This window comes from Podarcis vaucheri (assembly GCF_965113315.1).
Source record: "Podarcis vaucheri genome assembly, chromosome: 12".
Taxonomy (NCBI): Eukaryota; Metazoa; Chordata; class Lepidosauria; order Squamata; family Lacertidae; genus Podarcis; species Podarcis vaucheri.
Genome location: NC_138750.1, coordinates 26866135 through 26887763, shown reverse-complemented (window position 1 = coordinate 26887763; position 21629 = coordinate 26866135). Strand labels below are relative to the sequence as shown.

General features: G+C 44.0%; 1 protein-coding gene and 1 long non-coding RNA gene across 9 annotated transcripts in view; both read left to right on the top strand.

Annotated features, from left to right (window-relative positions):
* LOC309515603 overlaps positions 1–21629 on the top strand; it is a 224086-nt gene that overhangs the window by 16048 nt on the left and 186409 nt on the right. The window lies entirely within an intron of this gene.
* CREB5 (cAMP responsive element binding protein 5) overlaps positions 1–21629 on the top strand; it is a 271795-nt gene that overhangs the window by 72250 nt on the left and 177916 nt on the right. For 7 of the 8 annotated variants that reach the window (XM_082193487.1, XM_082193489.1, XM_082193486.1 and 4 more), the window contains exon 5: positions 2391–2512. The exons of the other annotated variant lie outside the window; for it this stretch is intronic. In XM_082193487.1, coding sequence (XP_082049613.1) covers positions 2391–2512 — 122 coding nt within the window. The remainder of the gene's footprint in view (positions 1–2390; positions 2513–21629) is intronic. 8 annotated transcript variants of the gene reach the window in all.

The window sequence follows — 21629 nt, the reverse complement described above, 5'->3', positions numbered from 1 at the left end:
AAGTTTAGAGTTCCTTCATAGAAGCAAACATCTTTAAGTTAGAGTCCGTTTTGAAAAACGTTGCATGCTGTGGTTCACTTTTTAATATATGCATATAAAATTGTGCTTTTCTTTACAAACAGTTAGGAAAATCTCTTGTTTTCTATAAAAGGCTCTGGGACCACTCAAACAATCTACAGCCGTAGGTGTTTCCTGAAAGCCTTTGGTGGTGTTAAACACTGTACAGCACTCTTTCGTTCAGGCCAAAATTGCTCATATAACTCAGAACGTAGAATGAAACCCCCCACCCCACCCCACACTATTGTTGCAATCAGCTCCTTTTGTTCTTTAATGTTCATTAAAAATACTAGAGCAGCTGAATGAATAGCAGGCAGAGGGTGTGATATTTTATTGGTTGCAGTGGTCCCAGATAAATTATCCTAACTGATCAAGTTGCATTGGCTTCACACACATTAAGAGCAAACTGGGCATAAGAAAAGGAGATATGCAGGTATTGCAGGAGGTTCATTGACACTTATGGACTCTCACTGGCAAGCTGTCATTCTCTATATAAATTTTATTATTATTATTATTTAAAAAATTATGGTTTTAACATTTGTTCATCCTCCTCTATTTCACCAGTTCCTTAGTTTAATAGACTAACACACCAACGTGGGGATACAGGGCATAGCCCGTAAATGGCTGTGCTCTTTTATCTCTGGTCGGGGACAGAGGGTGGCGCTAGGGAGGGAGATGTCGTTGCGCCACTCCTTGGTGTGTGGAGTGCCGCAGGGCGCAATCCTCTCCCCAATGCTTTTTAGCATCTTTCTGCGCCCCCTTGCCCAGATTGCCCGGAGCTTTGGGCTGGGCTGTCACCAATATGCTGATGACACTCAGCTCTATCTGCTGATGGATGGCCATGTATAAGACGCCCCCTATTTTGGGGGACTCAGATTTAAGAAAATCCACCCTCGGCACTATCCGTGTATGAGACACCCCCTAATTCTGGACATTATTTTTAAGGGGGAAAACCTAGTCTTATACACGGGAAAATATGGTAGTTATGATAGGAAAGATGCAAACTCTTTTCTTCTCCATAATGCTATGTACACACACAGAACAAAAAGTCACCCATGTGAAATAAACCTAACCTAGCTGCTCCTGCTCTTATTTCCCATGCTATATTAGCTAAGTACAGCCCCACAGCACTGCTTTGGAGAGCCAGGATGTGGTCGTTTGAGAGAATATTGAATCCTTTCTTCTAATGCTCCTTTCTCCAGTGTAAAACACCCTATGTGCTAGTGTGTGTGTGTGTGTGTGTGTGTGTGAGAGAGAGAGAGAGAGAGAGAGAGAGAGAGAGAGAGAGATGAGTAAACATATGAGTGTGTGTGCAGAAAGTATGTAGAACAGCCTTTCTCAACCTTGGATCCCCAGATGTTGTTGGACTACAACTCCCATCATCCCTGACCATTGATCCTGCTAGCTAGGGATGATGGGAGTTTGGGTCCCCATATGTTGAGAAAGGCTGGTGTAGAGTGTGCTAGCTCCATCTCATCCTTCCCTGCCACTTACGTTGCCTTCCAACCTATGGAGGCCGGTTCATTAGGACAAATAGGACACTGCCTCAGCCTTAGCACTGATTCTTCCAAGCCCCCCACCCCACCCCCGGCCTTCGTACGTACTTACAAGTCCAGTGGGTGGACCTGCCTTGTCCGCTTCTTCCTCCTTAGTCTCAGTTTTCTCCTTGTAGAAATGAGCAGAGAAGAGGATGGTGAATTAGTTCGCTTTGCCTGTCATGGGTCATGATTGCGCTTGGCTTCCCTGCCTACCAGTCCCAATGGGGTCACCAACCACCACTGCTTCCAGCTTCTGCCTGCCTGAAGGGGGAAGCCTCCTAAACCTGTGGACGCTTCCTGATTTTCCATGAGTGCAGAAGTTTCTGCATTTCAGACAGTTGTCTTCCATGAGAAGAAGACAGTAGAAACGGGTGGAGAAGGGTGGGTTTAATATGCTCATAAACAGTGCTCCCTTCGCTTATGTGTTTGCTTCCATCTTTGTAACACCTGAACAAACATATTAAGAAATAGAAACAAAAATAAAGGATACAGCTTTCTTCGCCATCTTTTAAGGATAGCCTCCTTGCTTATTTTAGTTTAGGGATTTGGGGAAGCGCTATATATATATATGCAAATAGATCTGTTCGTCTTATACTTTTAAAAACCTTTTTTTAAAAAAAAAAAAACACTTTATGGGAGTTGCCTCTGGTACCATGTACACAAAATAACAATGGCTTCTCTATGTTGGTTTTGTATCTTGTTATATTAATATGCTGAAATATATATTATGTTACAATACCTTGTTCTTAACTGCAAAAAATACCCACTGCAGTTCCTTTTGATATTTCTCCTCAGACCAAACTCCGACACCAACTCGGTTCCTAAAGAACTGTGATGACGTGGGACTCTTCAATGATATAGACTGTTCCTTAGAGCATGAGTTTAGAAAGGCACAAGAAGAAGAGAACAATAAAAGGGTATGACTTTGTAGTATGGAAACATGCCCCCCTCCCCTTCCGATATGCTGTGTGAAAGCAGAGAGAACACTATTGACATGACTGAGGGGGAAGGACACACACACAACCTTTTAGACTGGAAACTAGGTGGCACTGTAGATTGTGACATGTTTTCTAGCTTGCATGAACTGCTAAAACTGAGGAGACAACCTGTGATGAAGCTACTGAAGGAGCAGACATTTACAAAGGTGATTTGAAGAGGAGGGCCACACTTAAAACAAGGGCATTTCACAAAAGGAGAGAGGGGTCGTATCAAATGCTGTGGTTCAGCTCAGCAATGGAGCTTCACTCACCTCTCTCTCCCCTGCTGCCCCCTGGGCACCCTCAAAATATGTTCCATAGGGTTGTGGGGCCCTCTAGAGCAGTTTTTTTTGGGGGGGACAGGAAGGGGCAGTGCTGTGCAAATTGAACCAAGTTTACAGTGACAGGGAGAACCCAGAATACACACACACACATTTCCAGTATGTGGGACTGTACCCTAAATCTCTGAACTTTCTAAAACCTATCTGTGGTGGGCTTACGGATAAGGAAAGTTCATGATTTTTGCCCTTTTAATATACCTTAGAATCATAGAATTTGTTATGTACTGAGTTGAATAGGATCCAAACTGAAGCAGTCTGATTGGTCCTAGAACAATAGGATCCAAATTGCAGCAGTCTGATTAGTCCTAGAGCAATAGGATTCAGAATGCAGCAGTCTGATTGGTCCTAGAACAATGCAGCAGTATGATTGGTTGGCAGGAACCACCCAATCCTGCTCCAGATAGATGTGAATCCACAACCTGATTGGCTTACAGTAGAATTCCGGAATTAGCCAATCATGTGCAGCCCATTGTGTAAATAATGTATATAAAGCAGATACTGTGAGGGGACATTCATTCATTCCTCCTCACCACTATGAGCTGAATAAAGAGCATGAAATCACTTTGCGACTCTGAGTATATTTCAGAATTGTAGAGTTAGAAGAGATCCTAAGGGTCATTTGGTCCAACCCCCTCAATGCAGGAATCTCAGCTAAAGCATCCATGGCAGAGGACCATCCAGCCTCTGCTTAAAAACCTCAAACAGAGAGTCCATAACCTCCCAAGGGAGACCATTCCACCTTGTCTTATATCCTGTGGTTTTGTTTCTATCTTTGCCAATTTGCAGTCAAAAATAGGTTGTAGATGCCGCTGATGTATTCAAATTAATTCTAAATCAAATTTACATTAAGGAGAGAGAATTCTCCTTTATAAGCACGGCAAAATTGCCTGTATTGTTTGGAAAGGATTGTGTCTATTAGCATCTTTTATTGTTTTAATTTTTACTACAATCTATAGTATTCATCCATTGGACACTATGCCAGTGCTTTGCTAGTATGTAATGGGATTGTTTATTTCTTTCATAAAATTTATATACCACCTGATTGTAGCAAAACCCTCAAAGTGGTTTACAAAAAAAGATAAAACAATAAAGTTGTCACTAACAAAATGACAGCTGCCATTTAAAACATACAGAAAGTTAAAACAATGTTAAATTCATACAAGCTTTCTAAACATCTGGATTGGAAGGAAGCTGCCAGTGTTGGGAAAGGGTTTGCCTGTGGGTTGGATCCCACCTGCCTGCATCTCTCCTTCCAGGTAAGTGAGCCTTTTGGGGTAGAGAGTAGGAATCGCTTCTGCTCTTTCAAGCCTGTGGAGGAAATGCAACAGGCATTCTGCTGGAGAAATGGAAGAGGAGGAGAGCAGCAGGGAATTGACTGGTGATTTTTGCAGCAGCTGCCTGCAGCCTGCCCCTTCCAGCCACAAAATCTGAGCACTTCCTTTGGGGTAATTAGCCACCTTCTTTAAGGCCGCAGAGATCCTTTGCCACGTTATCATCCAAATCATTTCCTGGGTTGGCGATGGGGAGGAATGACAAGTTTTGTCCCAGGTGACAGCTGGGGTGTGGGTCATGCCTGATATTGTTATGCTGTAGATGTTTCCTAGTTCAATGTCCCTTGACATGGATTGCAGAAGACCTTCTGATATTGCTTTGCAGTTTATGTTGGGTTATGCCTAGAGTGATTCAGATTTTTTCATATGTGCCTGAGAAGTGTTGAAGGGAAGAGAAGTGGCTTTTTAAAAACCTCAGTGATGGTACAGCTCAGGGGCGTAGGATTCCATCATAAGATGCCATGTGCTTTCATATGGTTCTATTTTCTGCTGTACCCCAAAGTCTCGTGTCCCTTGGCAGATTTGGGCTGTGTGAGCCAGTGTGCTAGGCTTTCAGAAGAAGGTTCGAGGCTCTGACAGGGTCTTGAGTCCTCCTTCCTCCTTCCCAAAGCCTAGTTAACACTTTCCCAGCATTGGGAAGGAGGTGGGAGGGCTCTAGGACCCTGCCAAAGCCCTTGAACCACTTTCCCAAACCCCAGCACCTGCTTACCCTGCTTTGGGAAGGCAGCACGAAGGTGCTGGGCACCAAATTTTGGCCTTTGCACAGGGCACCGTATTACCCAGTTCTGCCACTGCTAGCACCCTCCACTCTGATTGCTCTGTTATTCAATGATACATATGCTCATGAAATTTCACTCATCCATGGTTTTAGATTGGACGAAGGAACTGACCTGGTGGGAAAGGATACCATCGACTATGGTATCCTGCTGGACCATTCTACTACATGTGCCAAATTGCATGTAGCAGTTTGTGTAGAATGCAAGTATTTTATTTTATTGTGGCCCCTGGCTTCCAATTATGATGTGAACCTATTTTGCCAGGTAAATACTTGCGAGCAACAAGTCAAATCAAGAATTGTGTGCACATGAATGAACCAGTTCAATTTCAGTGTTTATTTTGATCATTCAGCATTTATAGAAGGGATGGGGCACCGATGCTCCTCCAGATGTGGTTGGACTCCAGTTCCCATCAGCCATAATAGTCAATACAGTGGTACCTTGGGCTAAGTACTTAATTCGTTCTGGAGGTCCGTTCTTAACCTGAAACTGTTCTTAACCTGAAGCACCACTTTATGGGGCCTCCTGCTGCCACCGCGCCGATGGAGCACGATTTCTGTTCTCATCTTGAAGCAAAGATCTTAACCTGAAGCACTATTTCTGGGTTTGCGGAGTCTGTAACCTGAAGCGTATGTAATCCTGAAGCGTATGTAACCTGAGGTACCACTGTACTCATAGGAATGTTGGGCGTTGTACACAACACTTTGCACTGGCAGTTCTCAACCTGTGGGTCCGCAGATGTTGTTGGACTACAACTCCCATCATCCCTGAGCTCTGGCCTTGCTAGCTAGGGGTGATGGGAGTTGTAGTCCAACAACATCTGCGGACCCACAGGTTGAGAAAGGCTGCTTTACACAGTGAATACAGCTACTTTCCTCCAGGAGCTTACAGTAGAAATGTTCAGCAGAGGGATCACAAAGAGAGGGAAGGAAAAGTGGAGGCATTGATAACAAATAAGGGGAGAAATGGGACAAACAAGCGCATGCTGCAACTGCCTTCCCCAGCCTGGTGCCATCCAGCTGTTTTTTTACTACAACTCCCATCATCCTCTGCTAGCGTGGCTTTTCTAGCTTTGACTGATGGGAATTTGGACAGCACCAGTTGGGAGAATGCTCCCCTCACAGATGGGGAGCTCATACTCATAGATGAAAAATAGTTGCATTTGGGGGGCATAGTTCCTAGTTCCTTGCCCCAGATTCTAGTTCTTGACTGACTATCAAGAAAATTAAAACTATAGCAAATTGTGTTTGATCATATAAAACGAAGGCCGCCTGGCATCCCTTTGTGACCACAGCCTGTAACTGATGGCTGCACTTTGAACAGAATGTGTCACTCAGACAGGGCTGTCCCTCGCAGCAAGGTAGACAGTGACGGCAGATCAGGTTATCATCTAAGCCTCAAGCAACAGGTTTTAGGTTTACACTGGTCTGAGCATAAAGTATCCCAAGCATTTGTCATAGGTTATATTTGCAAGCACATGACCTTTCCTGCTGCTGGAGAAGAACTGCTGGCAAATTGACTCCAGGGCAATGAATGGAGGTCTAAGAGAATAAAGTCAAGGCTGGGGCGAGCAGTACTCCCTTTGCTACAAAACAACTGGACTGGCTCTGTTGAAACATCGGGGTATTAAACCTCACCTGCATCTATATGTGACAGAAAGAAAGTGTGAGTGGCTTCCAACCAGGAACTGTATAAGGTACTCTGTTTGATGTAGGTGTGTGTGTGTGTGCACATACAATGAGAGCTAGGTGTGTCTTTGAAATATATCGCACAGTAATTTACAAGTTTGTTAGATGTGTCAGATGGTGATGGTGACAGCAGCAGCAGCAGTAAATAAGAAATAGCAAGGATTGAGAATGAAATAGCATTTGTTCATTCCTCCACACCATGGCAAGGAACCTTATTGCCACTGCTTCCTATTGCTAGACTCCCTTGGAGATTTTGCACATTGATCTGGGAATTATTGTGACTATTGTACTCAGGAGACTATGATATGGGCAGGGAAGGGCTTTAAACTTTACCTCCATCATGGTCGCATTCAGGACCGGGTGGGAGCCTGCAACTGCTATTTACTATAAGAAACTCCATGCAATAGCTGTTTGCTTGAATAGTATCACATCTCATTTCTGCCTCGGCGCAACACTAGTAGCAGTCCTCTCCACTCCAGTCTGATTCTATGCTAACAAGTTTCAGGGGTTTATGTTTCCCAACAGCAGTTTTGCCCTGTCCCCCCAAATGGCTTAGTCAGTGCATTTGAATTAATCAGGAAATGCAGGAGAAGATATCTTGTTATATTCAAGCATTGCCACCCACTGAGATTTTGGTGGCTCTTCCCAGTGTGCCATCTGGATTGCGAGATATTCTGTAACGCTTGTGGCTGTCGCTGAGCTTTAGGAAACCTCATTCTGGAAGCACCCTTGTCGAATGTTGTCAGACTTTGTATGAACGTACAATTCCATTCTGCTTTGCCAACTAGTACATACACGCTTGTTCCAGAAGACTGTGAGTCATGCCAGTGAAAGTGATAGGAGTGTGTGTGGAGGGGGGGGGGTAGATTTCACTTCTAACTTGTGGTTTTTGTTAGATAATGATTCACTGTTAAGAATTCCGGAACCAGAAATACTCTAATATCTCCTTATAAGGCTGTGGTGCTAACAGTTGCCCATTAGTTGCTAGTTCTGTCTGGATGATTTTAAAATGCTGATTATCACATTTATGGGCCAGATAGAAAATTTCAAATTCTTATAAGGGAGGAACAAACAGTAATTTTAAATATCTTTTGGAGAGAGCAGACATGGTGCCACTGTTTCCTGAGAGATTCTGGAGACTGACAAACCATTAATAAGTGATTAGAAAAATGGACTGTTGTGATAAAAATGAGGAAGGGGGATGATGAATGTATTACGTTCATAGAGCTTCTAAGCTGAAGCTGCCTTAAAGAGAAAAAAATGCTCCGGCTGTATATGTTAGGGTCATTGGCGTTATTGACTATTGATTTAGCACGAGGCATTAGGAGTTAATAGCCATCTTTCAAAAACTGTGCTGTGGTGGCATTTTGCTGTATGATTTGTTATGCACTGTAATTTGGAACCTCTCAAAATACATCAATAGAAGGTCGTTTTTAAGATTTCAGACACTTAGGCAAACCGTTTAGGATTCACTCTCCCTGCAATGCTGGTCATCAAGGAATCTGCAGTAATTCCAGTGCAGCTGCCTAGAACCTGCCTATTACGGAGGTGGTCGATGAGGAGCATTTGGAGAACATTTCTCATCAATACAGCTATGGATGTCTGTAAGGAGGCTGAAACAGAACAGAGCTGTGTGCTTACTATCATGGGGCACTCAGAGTAAGCTAGACACAGGGGCGGAGGAAGGGGAGTGTGGTGGGTGCGGGCTGCCCCGGGTGTCACCACTGAGGGTGACAAAATGCCGGGCAGCACTCACCGTGGGGCCTGCAACACGCCCAAGCCACGCATCTCTCATAGAATCATAGAGTTGGAAGAGACCACAAGGGCCATCGAGTCCAACCCCCTGCCAAGCAGGAAACACCATCAGAGCACTCCTGACATATGGTTGTCAAGCCCCTGCTTAAAGACCTCCAAAGTAGGAGACTCCACCACACTCCTTGGCAGCAAATTCCACTGTCGAACAGCTCTTACTGTCAGGAAGTTCTTCTTAATGTTTAGGTGGAATCTTCTTTCTTGTAGTTTGGATCCATTGCTCCATGTCCGCTTCTCTGGAGCAGCAGAAAACAACCTTTCTCCCTCCTCTATGTGACATCCTTTTATATATTTGAACATGGCTATCATATCACCCCTTAACCTCCTCTTCTCCAGGCTAAACATGCCCAGTTCCCTTATAAGGCATCGTTTCCAGGCCTTTGACCATTTTGGTTGCCCTCCTCTGGACACGTTCCAGTTTGTCAGTGTCCTTCTTGAACTGTGGTGCCCAGAACTGGACACAGTACTCCAGGTGAGGTCTGACCAGAGCAGAATACAGTGGCACTATTACTTCCCTTGATCTAGATGCTATACTCCTATTGATGCAGCCCAGAACTGCATTGGCTTTTTTAGCTGCCGCGTCACACTGTTGGCTCATGTCAAGTTTGTGGTCAACCAAGACTCCTAGATCCTTTTCACATGTACTGCTCTCAAGCCAGGTGTCACCCATCTTTTATTTGTGCCTGTAATGAGTATGGGTTGCTCGTGCGTAAGTTGCCGCCTCTCCTGGCTATGTTGCCTGGTTAAACCTTTCTGTCTGGACAGCCCTTCCCTTCGTGGCTGCCTCAGTCGCTAGCAGAATCCGTCAGTGGGCCTTTCTTAAACCTTTTCCAACATAAAAGTTGTTTGACGCCAAGTCTCCTCCTACTCTCCCTGCGCGGAAGTCTTCTGCCCAGGGAGGGCGTGGGTAGCGGAGGACCCGTGCTCTCCCCGCTGGTGTCCGGTGAAGAGTCCTGGAGCCCTCTTGCCGATTCCCCCATCTGCCCCCCTTTATGTTGCGCTGATTTGCTTCCCCATCTATTGAGCTGCCTCTCTCCCTGCTGGGCCCTTCTCCAGCATCATTTGAGAGCCTTTCCTCCGCCTCTAGCTCCGATGTCAGTTCCCTGACATCGCCTCTCATTTTTTTTGCCCAAGTGCAATACTTTACATTTCTCCCTGTTAAAATTCATCTTGTTTGTTTTTGTCCCAGTTCTCTCCTGGGAGAGACACAGTGGCTTGGGCATGCGCAGGCTCCCCACTGCCCAAACGGTCTGCCAGTTGCCTCCCCCCCCCCACCAACTGAGGGTGGCTGAGTGGGAGGAGGCCCTGTGGTGTGCCCCACTCCTATGGGGGCTCACACTGCCCCTGGGCACACTGCCCTAGGCGTCTAAGCAGTTTCCTCCACCTCTGGCTAGACAATTACTTTCTCTGAGAAAAGCAGAGAAGGCACAGGATTCCTGATTCCTTGTTGTTGTTTAGTCATTTAGTCATGTCCAACTCTTCGTGACCCCATGGACCAGGGTGCGCCAGGCACTCCTATCTTCCACTGCCTCCCGCAGTTTGGTCAAACTCATGCTGGTAGCTTCGAGAACACTGTCCAACCATCTTGTCCTCTGTCGTCCCCTTCTCCTTGTGCCCTCTATCTTTCCCAACATCAGGGTCTTTTTCAGGGAGTCTTCTCTTCTCATGATGTGGCCAAAGTATTGGAGCCTCAGCTTCAGGATCTGTCCTTCCAGTGAGCACTCAGGGCTGATTTCCTTCAGAATGGAGAGGTTTGATCTTCTTGCAGTCCATGGTACTCTCAAGAGTCTCCTCCAGCACCATAATTCAAAAGCATCCATTCTTCGGCGATCAGCCTTCTTTATGGTCCAGCTCTCACTTCCATACATCACTACTGGGAAAACCATAGCTTTAACTATACGGGCCTTTGTTGGCAAGGTGATATCTCTGCTTTTTAAGATGCTGTCTAGGTTTATAAATCCAGTGTCACCAGGTGACTAAGTTATATAATTATACCAATAACTTTGCCCTTCCAAAAGCCATGTTTCATAGCAGCTTTGCTTTGTTAGCCAAATAACTATGGAAGTGGAAGGAGGCATGTATCAATGGAACGCATATTTGTGTGATTGAGGGAGATTTCGGGCAAAGCCCCAGCACCTGTAACTAATTTCTAGATTAGGGAATTTTGATTGTGGTTTTTTTAAAGCATAACTTTTTAAAAATTGACATGCTGGTGCTTTATGGTTGGCACAGGCCTAAGGAACAGCCTTTATTGCAATAGCTTTTTACTAAGATACTGCTAAGATAAGGCTCCTAAATCTTGACAGGCTTCTTTCAATGCCCTCTTTTGTCTATTAAACACAAACTCTTCTCTTTCCCCAGCCGAGCTGTAACCTGGGTGGGTAATAGGACACTGCTGATACCTTTTTAGTGCAAGGTGCACTTCTGCCTTATTTATGGAGACAGACATGCAGGTTGAGGACTTAATCATACCTGATAAATCACCCTGGAAAGCCTATTAGAACCATATGCTGATTTTGCATTAATATGGGGAGTCTGTTTTTAGTCATGTAGGACAGTGTTCTGTGCTCCCCCTCCCAGAGCTCCCCTTTCCCACCCTCCCCCTCCTCTTCCGTCCATCCTTCCACCCTTGTTTGTGAACTATTTATGTGCTTAAGTGGTATCATTTGTGTGGGGCTTGAGACGTTAATCTTAGAAGCATTGTGAATGGGAATTGGCGAAGGAGGAAATAAAAAGCCAGCGTGGCTAAGCCTATTATGGCTATAGCCATCTTTATTTAGTGGGAATTCCAAAGCTGGAGCCAAAAAAAGCCAGCAACAGGAAACACCAATAAAGGCTTCAGAAAGCAGAGGAATGGCGATTGCTCAGCATAAGGTAGTCATTTTCAGCCAGGTGGTTAGTAAAATACTGCAAAGGTTGCTGGAATCCTTCAAATCGTTGGCTTCCTCCCCTTCCTTGGGATGGATGAACCTGCCCATTTCTCTCAGTTCCTCGCTTTTCCATTCTTAAATCCATTTCTCCACATTTCTGAAGCATTTTGCAATGGGGGTGGGGTTTCAAAAATTCATCAGCATTTCAGTATGACTATTTTTTAGTATAAAAATATTTTTGTACGTAATGAATTTTATTATTACAGACCGGTTCCAGCTCACTTACATTATCAGAAAAATCATAAAACACAACAGGAATACATTGGATTGCAATTGGGTATAACAGAGACTATTCAGATATAGCAGCAGTTAAAAATATATATTAAATCTTGATCACTAAAATATAACCTAAAATTGTAATTTAAAACCTTAATCATTTTGGCAGTACAGCTTGTTCCCTAAGTTTTATGGCAGTTTTTGTACGTAATGTTGCCTAATAATACACGTTCTTCGCAAAGCATTTTACACAATATATGTATGTTATTTTCACTATTATAGGAATGCATTTCTGCGCATACATTACTGCAGCATATCCATTTTTGTACACATTACTAGGCTGGAGAACTGCAGAATTCAGAAACGTGTTAATTTTGAATGATTCCCTATGTTTTGGTTTGAATATTGTTTCAGAAAGTTCAAATTTGGTAGGTTCTCCCTTAAATGTGAACTTGATTCCATTTCTCCCCCATCTCTACTCTTTCCTTATACTTCAGGAATCAGTTTCATTTGCTTTTCAAATGAGATCCACATTGAGTCGTATTTGACGTGATGCTCTATTTATTTCTCTAACAAAATGCACAGTATATACCACTTGACTGTAATAAAACCTCCTGTAAGACATTTAGAAAAAAATATATTAAGATTATCAGTTGAACACAAGTAAATTAGTTAACATTAACGCTAAAAGTAATCCTATACCCTTTTAAAATGTGGCTCTTTTTTGGGTGGGTTTGTTTTTGGGTTATTGTTCATATTTTGATTTTATATATTGTGATCTTTTCTGTGAACCGCCCTGAGACCTCCAGGTATAGGGTGGTATATAAATTCAACAAATAAATAAATAAATAAATAAGGCACACTGGATTAGTGCATCTGGCTGTTACCCAAAAGGTTGGTGGTTTGAGTCCAGGTAGGGATATTATTATTATTATTAATAATAATAATAGCAGCTGTGAACAGGATTACAGTGGTACCTCGGGTTAAGTACTTAATTCGTTCTGGAGGTCCGTACTTAACCTGAAACTGTTCTTAACCTGAAGCACCACTTTAGCCAATGGGGCCTCCTGCCGCCGCCGCACCGCCGGAGCACAATTTCTGTTCTTAACCTGAAGCAAAGTTCTTAACCTGAAGCACTATTTCTGGGTTAGCGGAGTATGTAACCTGAAGCGTATGTAACCTGAAGCGTATGTAACCTGAGGTACCACTGTACTGCATTACAGGGTTTTGAATTAATTAATGACGCTTGGGGCCATTCCAACTCTACAGTTCTATGATTCGATGTGTTTTTAGCAGGTGCCCAAAAAACTGCAGCGAAGATTCCTGCCTGATGTTAACAAGCAGGTAAATCTATCGCTAACAGTTCAGTTCCTATATATGTTTACTCAGAGGTAAGCTCCAGTGAGATCAACAGGACTTCCTCCCATGCAATTGTGTTTAGGATCGTGGCCCAAATGAACTGATTGCTCAGAGATCTTTTTTAAAAATTACCATTGACGAATTTCTTTTCGTCTCCTTTGAATTATTTTGCCAGCCTGTCAGTGCACTCTGTGTGATGTGCGGCACAACCCTCTGCATGCTTACTAAGAAGTGCACTCTGTGTGATGTGCGGCACAACCCTCTGTATGCTTACTAAGAAGTAAATCTTTCTGAATTCAAGGGGCTTTAATAAGTTTAGGGTTGCAGCCATGGCATTATTATTTACTTATAAATCTACTTGCTGCTTAAACGAATGGAGAAGGACAGAGGATTCCGGTTGCTGTGTCAACTGGATTTGTTTCACCTTAGACAGGCTGCCCCAATCTATTCTAAGCCTCCCTCAGGATATCCGGGGCTTTTGCAATTGGGCCTTGCTTCCTATTCCCAAAAGGCATGTTTCCTTTCTGCAAAAGAAATGCTGTTGTTGATGAGGACATATACAGCGAGTAACTACAAGAGTTAATCCCACAATGCAGGCCCTTAATTTGTGCCTCAAGGTCAAAGGAAAAGAAAACAGAAACAATATAGGAGGCATAAATCCACTAAAGCAGGAACAGTCCCCTAGTAAAGCAGGGGATCTAGATTTGATATGTTAGGTATTAGTGGCAGCTAACAATGGGATACTGATCATCCCGTCTTAAGCCCTTTATGTTGCTTTAGTGAAAGAATGCCCTTTTCGTGGCCTCTCCAAGCACTGCAAGACATGTGTGTGGAAATTAATGTACTGGTTATTGTTGCTGTTTTTTTAAAAAAGACTGTTCCATAAGAAAACAACTGATCCCTCTAACGTTTGTTACTTCATATACACCTTAGCTATTGTCAGAAAATAGGGTGAATTTGTATATGCTCCTAAGGAGTCCAAACTGCTGCAACCTGCAGCCTCTCCAGTCCTGCCCTGTGTCCTCTGCCCCGTGGGACGTAGGTGGCGCTGTGGTCTAAACCACTGAGCCCCTTGGGCCAGTGATCAGAAGGTCGGCGGTTCTAATCCCCACGACAGGGTGAGCTCCCGTTGCTCAGTCCCAGCTCCTGCCAACCTAGCAGTTCGAAAGCACGCCAGTTCGAAAGCACACCAGTAGATAAATAGGTACTGGTGTGGCGGGAAGGTAAACAGCATTTTCGTGTGCCTTGGCTTCCATCACAGTGTCCTGTTGCACCAGAAGCAGTTTAGTCATGGTGGCCACATGACCTGGAAAGCTGTCTATGGACAAACGCCGGCTCCCTCAGCCTGAAAGTGAGATGAGCGCCACAACCTCAGAGTCGCCTTTGACTGGACTTAACCATCCAGGGGTCCTTTACCTTTACCTTTTACCTGCTGTTGCATAGCGTCTGTATCCAGCACCCAGGGCAAGGTATAAAAGAGGCTGGGCACCACAACTCACCTGTAGTGCACCCACAGGAATCTCCGTAGGCTGGCAAAAAGACAGTTGAAAAAAGGTATATAGGCAAATAAAGCTGTATTCGATGGATGAAAGGATATATGATGTCTGACATGATTGAGAATCACAGAGCCAGAGACAAAGAAATGTTAAAATCGAGATGTGGAAAATATGGAAACAACGAGGAGAGGCAGGATTGAGATTTGGAGATATGCTTCAAAGTCCAGACGATGGGAAGTCCCAAAAAATTAATAATTATAATTTGGATGATAATTTGGCCTTTTTTATTTTAGTTTTTTATTTTAATTGGATTATGACTTGATATGTTAATTGGATGTTTTTTATTGGAAAATTAATAAAAATGATTTAACAACAACAACACAAAGGAATCTGCGGTGGGCCTGGAGCAGGAGGGAGCTGGGGGCCTCCTCGAGCAGCAAAATATGGCCTGCACAGCGGCAGCCATGGCACGAGAAGCTTATGGTGCACTGTTCAGAGGTGTCGAAGGAGGAGGGTGTAATAAACGAAAATCTGCCCTTATTCCCTTATGGGGGGGACACAAGAGCCCTTATAGAGTCCTTGTAGGTTCTCCATCGGTCGGAGGAAAAAACAGAGGCCAACCAGAGAATATTGAGAAGCAAAGCAGTTTGTAAGCCTGATCTTTATTGAACTGTTGCAACAGGGTGCCCCCTTCACACACAGGAGAAGGAGGAGGACCCAGAACCCAGGTGTGTCCACCCTTATATAGAAATTTTAAATTGCCCACCTTGGAGTCAAAGACCACCCCCAGATACATCATACCTAGATCACAGAAAGGGCGGGCTAAAGCAGAAATCTGAGTGGGTTGTTTACCTCCTGTCTGGCAAGTTACCTGTTAATATTTACTGGATTGATACCTTGGGGAGCCTGGCCAGTCTTTTGTAATGATAAGTACTTAGTTCCTGAGCCAAGTCACAGGCTCACCCTATTCATACACAGACATACCCTTAAGACAGGAATTGCGAAGGAGAAGACAATGGGGAGGCTCCACCATTTGACCTTGCAGAGAAAACACCTGGTCAGCCTGGGAGTAACAATGGCTCCATGGCTGCTCTCCTGGGCAGCTTCAGACATTTGGCCTATAAATCTATGTACGTGTTTGCTTGGTATGTTTACGAACCTTTATTATATGCATAAGACATTAATTTATTTATTTCAAGGGCATACAGAAGGGGCTCCACCCCAGCAAACCCGCTCTCCACTCGCAGCCAATCCAGTTGACCAAGAGGGGCGCACTCTGTGTTGCAGAACCAGAATAAAAAGTCACCTTTCCTCCCAGTCTTGCGGCAGCCCAGTTGCGCCCTTCTGAATGTGTGCCCGCAGCCCCTGCTGCCCGCCCCCATGTGTGCCCGCAGCCCCTGCAGTGGCCCCTGCTGCCCGCCCCCATGCTACACCTCTGCTGCCTTGCATTATTTCATATAGTCAGCAAAGCCCACAACACTTACTTATAGCAGAGGTGAGCAACATTTGAGCTCATTTGGTCCATCAAAACACTGTCCCTCACTCATGCCCGTGCCCTGAGTCAGCTGTCTTGAATTTGGCAGGAGAAGGGTTAGGGCGGAATTCCTTGCAGAAAAGCCTTTTCAGAGCAGATAGGGAGACGGTTATCAGTTTTCCTTGAGAGAATTTCCCCTGGTTCTTGGCTTGTTCCCAAAGGAGCGTTGTAATCTTTAAAAGATTATAGCGCACAATGAAGGGGCATAATTATTAACTAGAACTGGAGGAACTATCAGTGTGAAGAAGGACAGTATTAGCATTCCTCCTCTGTTCTGGCATCCATCCACTTCAATCTTGCAGTGACAGGATGCCCTCCTGGAAGTGGGCAATCGCTAAAACGAAGCTGAGCAAAATATCTATATTGCCTTTAAAAACAAACACTCTCTTGTGTATGATTTAGACAATTGCTCAGGGGGAAAATGCATGCATCAATACTGTGCTACCGCCAGGATTAAATTATTATCACTCAAAAAAGTTCCCCCTCTTAAGCCATTCAAGGTTAAGCTATTTTGAGAACATTTGTGTGTAGAGAAACTAATAAGCTTTAAAAAAAAAAAAGCGGCAAAAGACTTCGTTTAAAAACGGAACTTACTTTCTGTACTTTTCCCTTTTCAATTGAAAAGTGGGTAATTCAAAGACTTGGGTGCTATATTTTTTTTTTAAAAAATGATGGTAATAGATGCCATTTAATTTTTCTTCACATACTTGCAAGATTCTTATTTTTTGTAGGTTTCACCCTCCCCCACATATTTTTGATCCACCAGCTTTCATTTGCATACACAACATTCTAATTACCCCTCCAAGGCCAGCCAGTTCTGGATATTTTAAATCCGAGTTGCAAATTTTGAAGGAAGCATCTTTTAAAACAACTCTGGACCTTTATACATTTGGCTACAATAAAGGTGCATTTTCCTGTGCATGTCTTCAGAGCAGATCTGGCAATAACCATAATTTAGGAAAGCATGAAGTTGTTTCATATTGATACTGGCATGTAAAACCATGCAAGGTGAGAGATTCATGTCCATAGTCGTTTGGAAGCAATGCTATAAATCTCCCGACTGGTCTTGAGTGTGGATACCTCTGTAGGAGTTATAGTAACAGAAAAATCAGCATAATGTAATGGTCTGGGTAGGTCAGCTGCTCTTCAGGAGCATTAGCCATGTTTACTGTTTATTTGTATTTGGAAAAATTGTACCCCAGAGTTTTCAATTCACAAACAGCATGAAAAAAGAATCTGTTAAGAAACTATATTTATGATGAAAAACTTAAATGTAAGAATTCTGTCTCGAACATTGATTGAATTACACAGGATTAACTATGTGAAAGGGACATGGGTGGCGCTGTGGGTAAAAGCCTCAGCGCCTAGGGCTTGCCGATCGAAAGGTCGGCGGTTCGAATCCCCGCGGCGGGGTGCGCTCCCGTCGTTCAGTCCCAGCGCCTGCCAACCTAGCAGTTCGAGAGCACCCCTAAAGTGCAAGTAGATAAATAGGGACCGCTTACTGGCGGGAAGGTAAACGGTGTTTCCGTGTGCTGCGCTGGCTCGCCAGATGCAGCTTTGTCACGCTGGCCAAGTGACCCGGAAGTGTCTCCGGACAGCGCTGGCCCCCGGCCTCTTAAGTGAGATGGGCGCACAACCCTAGAGTCTGTCAAGACTGGCCCGTACGGGCAGGGGTACCTTTACCTTTACCTTAACTATGTGAAAGGGAAAAAAAGCCAGTTCTTTTAATCTTAACCGAAGCAAGAGAGATCTACACTGCATTGGGATTCGGTTCACAGTTTGCTAAGAGGAAAGTGAAATGATACTGTTGCTAAAGATATGGATATGTAACTTGTGATATTTCATATTTATAGTTGGCTGGTGAACACAGCTCTTTTATGAGCTGGTGGAATTCAAAAGGTCAGAGTGTGATGGATCCTTTGTGGGCATTCCATCAAACCTCTATTGGTCCACAGACATAGGCCAATGAGTTTTTAGAATTCCAGTGAGAATCTGTTGACTGAACTGATGGATATGCCAATGGGACACACCATGTTATGCCAAAATGAATCCTTAGACTAGGTATGAAAAATCACATGATCTCTGGCCATTGGCAACATAGAATGGTAGTCCAACAACATTTGGAGGATATAATCATGTATATCTAAGTAAACTTTAATCAATTAAGTACAAAATTATACTGAAGTTGCTGATGGCAGCCTATAATTAGCTATGTGGTTTTTTTAAAAAATAAATATTGACATAATATAGTACCCCACATTTCTCAGCAAAACTGCTGATTTTTGTTGTAGTTGAAATTCTATTCCTGATTACGTTTGTGGAGCAAAAGTATACGGGATTGCTATAATATAAAGTGATGCTTTCATTTGGACAGAGATACTTACTGAATGAATTTGAAGCAAATATATTCCTTTGCAAGGCCATTAACTGTTTTCTATTGAGATTGCGTTTGCTCGACCAAAAAGAAAGAGGGGGGAAAGCTCCAGAGTAGCATGTAATGCTTCATTAGCAGACATAACCTTGTTTGTTTGCTTTTAAAAATTACATTTAGAAGAGGAAATCAGTTTGCACCACTGACATGCTGCCAAATTCCTGTTTTATAAACTCCACAACAGGCAGTTTCAGGAAGAAGAAGGGAGAAAAAATGCTCCCTTTATGGCTTCAGTACTATTAAGACAAAATATAAATAAAAAGCTATCCATCCAGTTGAATTCCCCTGCTCAGTGGCCTTCAATTAGCAGGATGCTGTGCAGTTATCCCGGTGCAACATATAGTAAATGACCCTAATTGTGCGGTACGTATTTTGTGTTACTGCAATTTCAACTGGAACATAAGGAGTGCTTTGTGTGCAGTGCTGCTTGAGTGATGATCTCAGGCAGCTGATTGTTTGTGAAATAAATAACCTTTGGTCCATGTAGTATATGGGTCCTCCTTTCTGAAGCTTGAAATGTACTCTTTCAGTATTCCTCCATGGCAGCGTGTATTTTCCCTATATGAAAATTTATTTTAACATTCTCATGTAATGGTTCGTGAAACTGGGCTCCATGCCTTTCAAAATACTGTTTTTTCCTTTAATCTAGAATGCCTTACAACAACAACAACAAAAACTCTGCTCAAACTTTGTTCTAACATAGCCACTGGCACATCCGGTATACATTGTATACTATCGTGTATGTAAAAGCATATGTCAAAGGGGATAATCTGTGGAGATACAAAAAAGGGACCTGGATGCATGTTATTGATGGGTCTGGAAAACAGGAGGCATCTTTCATTATTCATTTCCATCGATAATTAGAGGGCACCACTAATGAGTTCATGTCACAAAAATTAAGATAAAAGATGAAAAGCACTTAATCCATTGTGTTTCTGAGGAAGCCATCAGAAGAGTTAGCGATGTTTACATTTAAGACTAGCTGCACGCAGGAGATGGAATGAAGAAGCCTGTTCATGCCACAAAAGAAATGATTGCCAGGAATGTTTTCTGTGGAAAGTTCTGCGAGTCTTCCTCTGCTGTCATCATTGCATGGTTGATTTAATCCAATATATGTATATTGGAAGTCTGTATAGATGGTAGCTTAGTGGGTTCTGTTTTAACATTGTGCACTCAACCAAAGCAGTGGGATACACAGCTGTCAGTGTCTCAAATTTCAGGGGTGCCCTGTGCAGCGCCAAAATCTGGTGCCCCCTCTGCCTCTTGCCTTCCATTGGACGCAATAGCGGTGGCACCTGCTGCAGCACCCCAATATTGCCCAAATATGATTTGGGGGGGTTGTTCCCTCATATACCCATGCTGCTTCCTTTGCGCTTTATGCGTTGACAGTTATTATTTCTCTCATAAGGCAGGGTGGGGGACTGAGGTAAGCGCACCATTCCTGTCAGCCCTGGAGAGCGTGTGCGCATGCGTGGGTGAAGGGGAAAGCTGTTGGTCACGCTAAGTCAGGCCAGAGCCACTCAAGCAAAAATGTTCTTTTCCCCACGTGAGGGAAGACGAGGCTGCAGCGGCTATTTACCTTTCCATGGCTCATACCGCGTAGCTAATGAGCGGCCGCCCCAGCAGAGCGCAGAACTGCTTTGGAGTGCAGCTGCCCAGGCGCTCCCCGCTTCGGCCGCCACAGACACCGGCGGGTGTCGCTCCTGAGGCGCCTCTGAGCCCCTGCCGCCACAACTGCCCTTCCTGAGGTCAGTCGCCGGCAGCTCCATGGTGGAAATCCGAACTGTGGCTCCTTTACCCTCTTCCCCACCCCAGAAGGAAAGATCGTGCACGGCGGACAGAGAAGGGGCTTGTCTGGAGCATCCTCCCACCTCACTTTTGACCCCCAAGCCTGGCTGAATCGCAAAAACCATTGCATGCTTGCGCTGTGCTGGCTGCCTGGATTCCTGGACCGTCCACGGGCCAGATCTAGAAGGAAATTGGGCCTGGTCTGGCCCACGGGCCTTAGTTTACAAACCCATGCTCTATGTCCTACAGTTCTGTGACATGACCTTAGGCATTTGGGCTGATCCTGCAACCTTCCCAAACTATGGCTGCATACACACCATACACTTCCAGCGCCCTCCCCCAAAGAATTCTGGGAACTGTAGTTTGTCCCTCACAGAGCTACAACTCTCAGCACCCTTTACAAACTACAGTTCCCAGAATTCTTTGGTGTGTGGGCTTTAACTGTATGGTATGTGCCCACAACCTGTGACTAAAATAAAACGAAAGCCTCACCTGAAAACTTTTACTCTTGTGTCTGGTAGATTAAAATAGAAGTCAGAAGATTCACTGCATGTTTAAATATAGATAAATAAAGGTCCTGGCGAAGCAGAATAAAACAGGGCTGCCCACTGATTAACAACACTGGCACTATCAATCCCCAAAGTTGGTTCAATATATATAGCTCTGGCAGTTGAGAACCAGGAGGCTCAGTGTCCTTTTGGGATTCTGTCAAACTATGCAGCTACAATTCGGAAATCAGAAATCCGAGAAAGGTGCTGGGTACCAGATGATCTAACAACCATAAATATGTTCTTCCTATTCCCATGCATGGAATGTTTGCTAACCATTCTGTTGGCAGTAGAACTTTGCAGTCAAGCAGTATTTCAGGGACTCGTATTTTTTACCCAGTTGTTACAGCAGTGTGCATCGCTTTTTGTCTCTTCACTCGTCCATTCACAACTTCCTAGTGCTCTTGCTCATCTTGCTTTTAGCATTATCACACACTCAGGAGAGTTTAGAGTACTTATCATGATATAAAAACCGTGGATGTGGCTGCTGTCAAGAGTGTTCAGGGCTGGCATTGACCCAGGAAGAAGACCAGGCTGGACCAATCAAGATTTGTCTAACAGCAGCAGAGAAAGTTAGTCAAAGTCAAATGCTTCTCAAGCTGGTCATCTGTCTCTGTATGCCTGAAAGATATCTGTTCCTGTTCTTTGTGAGGCAGCATCTGACAGATAGTGGCCTGCTAGGCACTTTCTTGATTAACAGTGAGGGCTGAAGAAAAACCTTAGCTGTGCTTCTAGATGGGTGATATTTTTAATGCAATCACCAAAACTGCTTTTGCAAATACAGGAATGTGGGGATGTGGAGGGCAA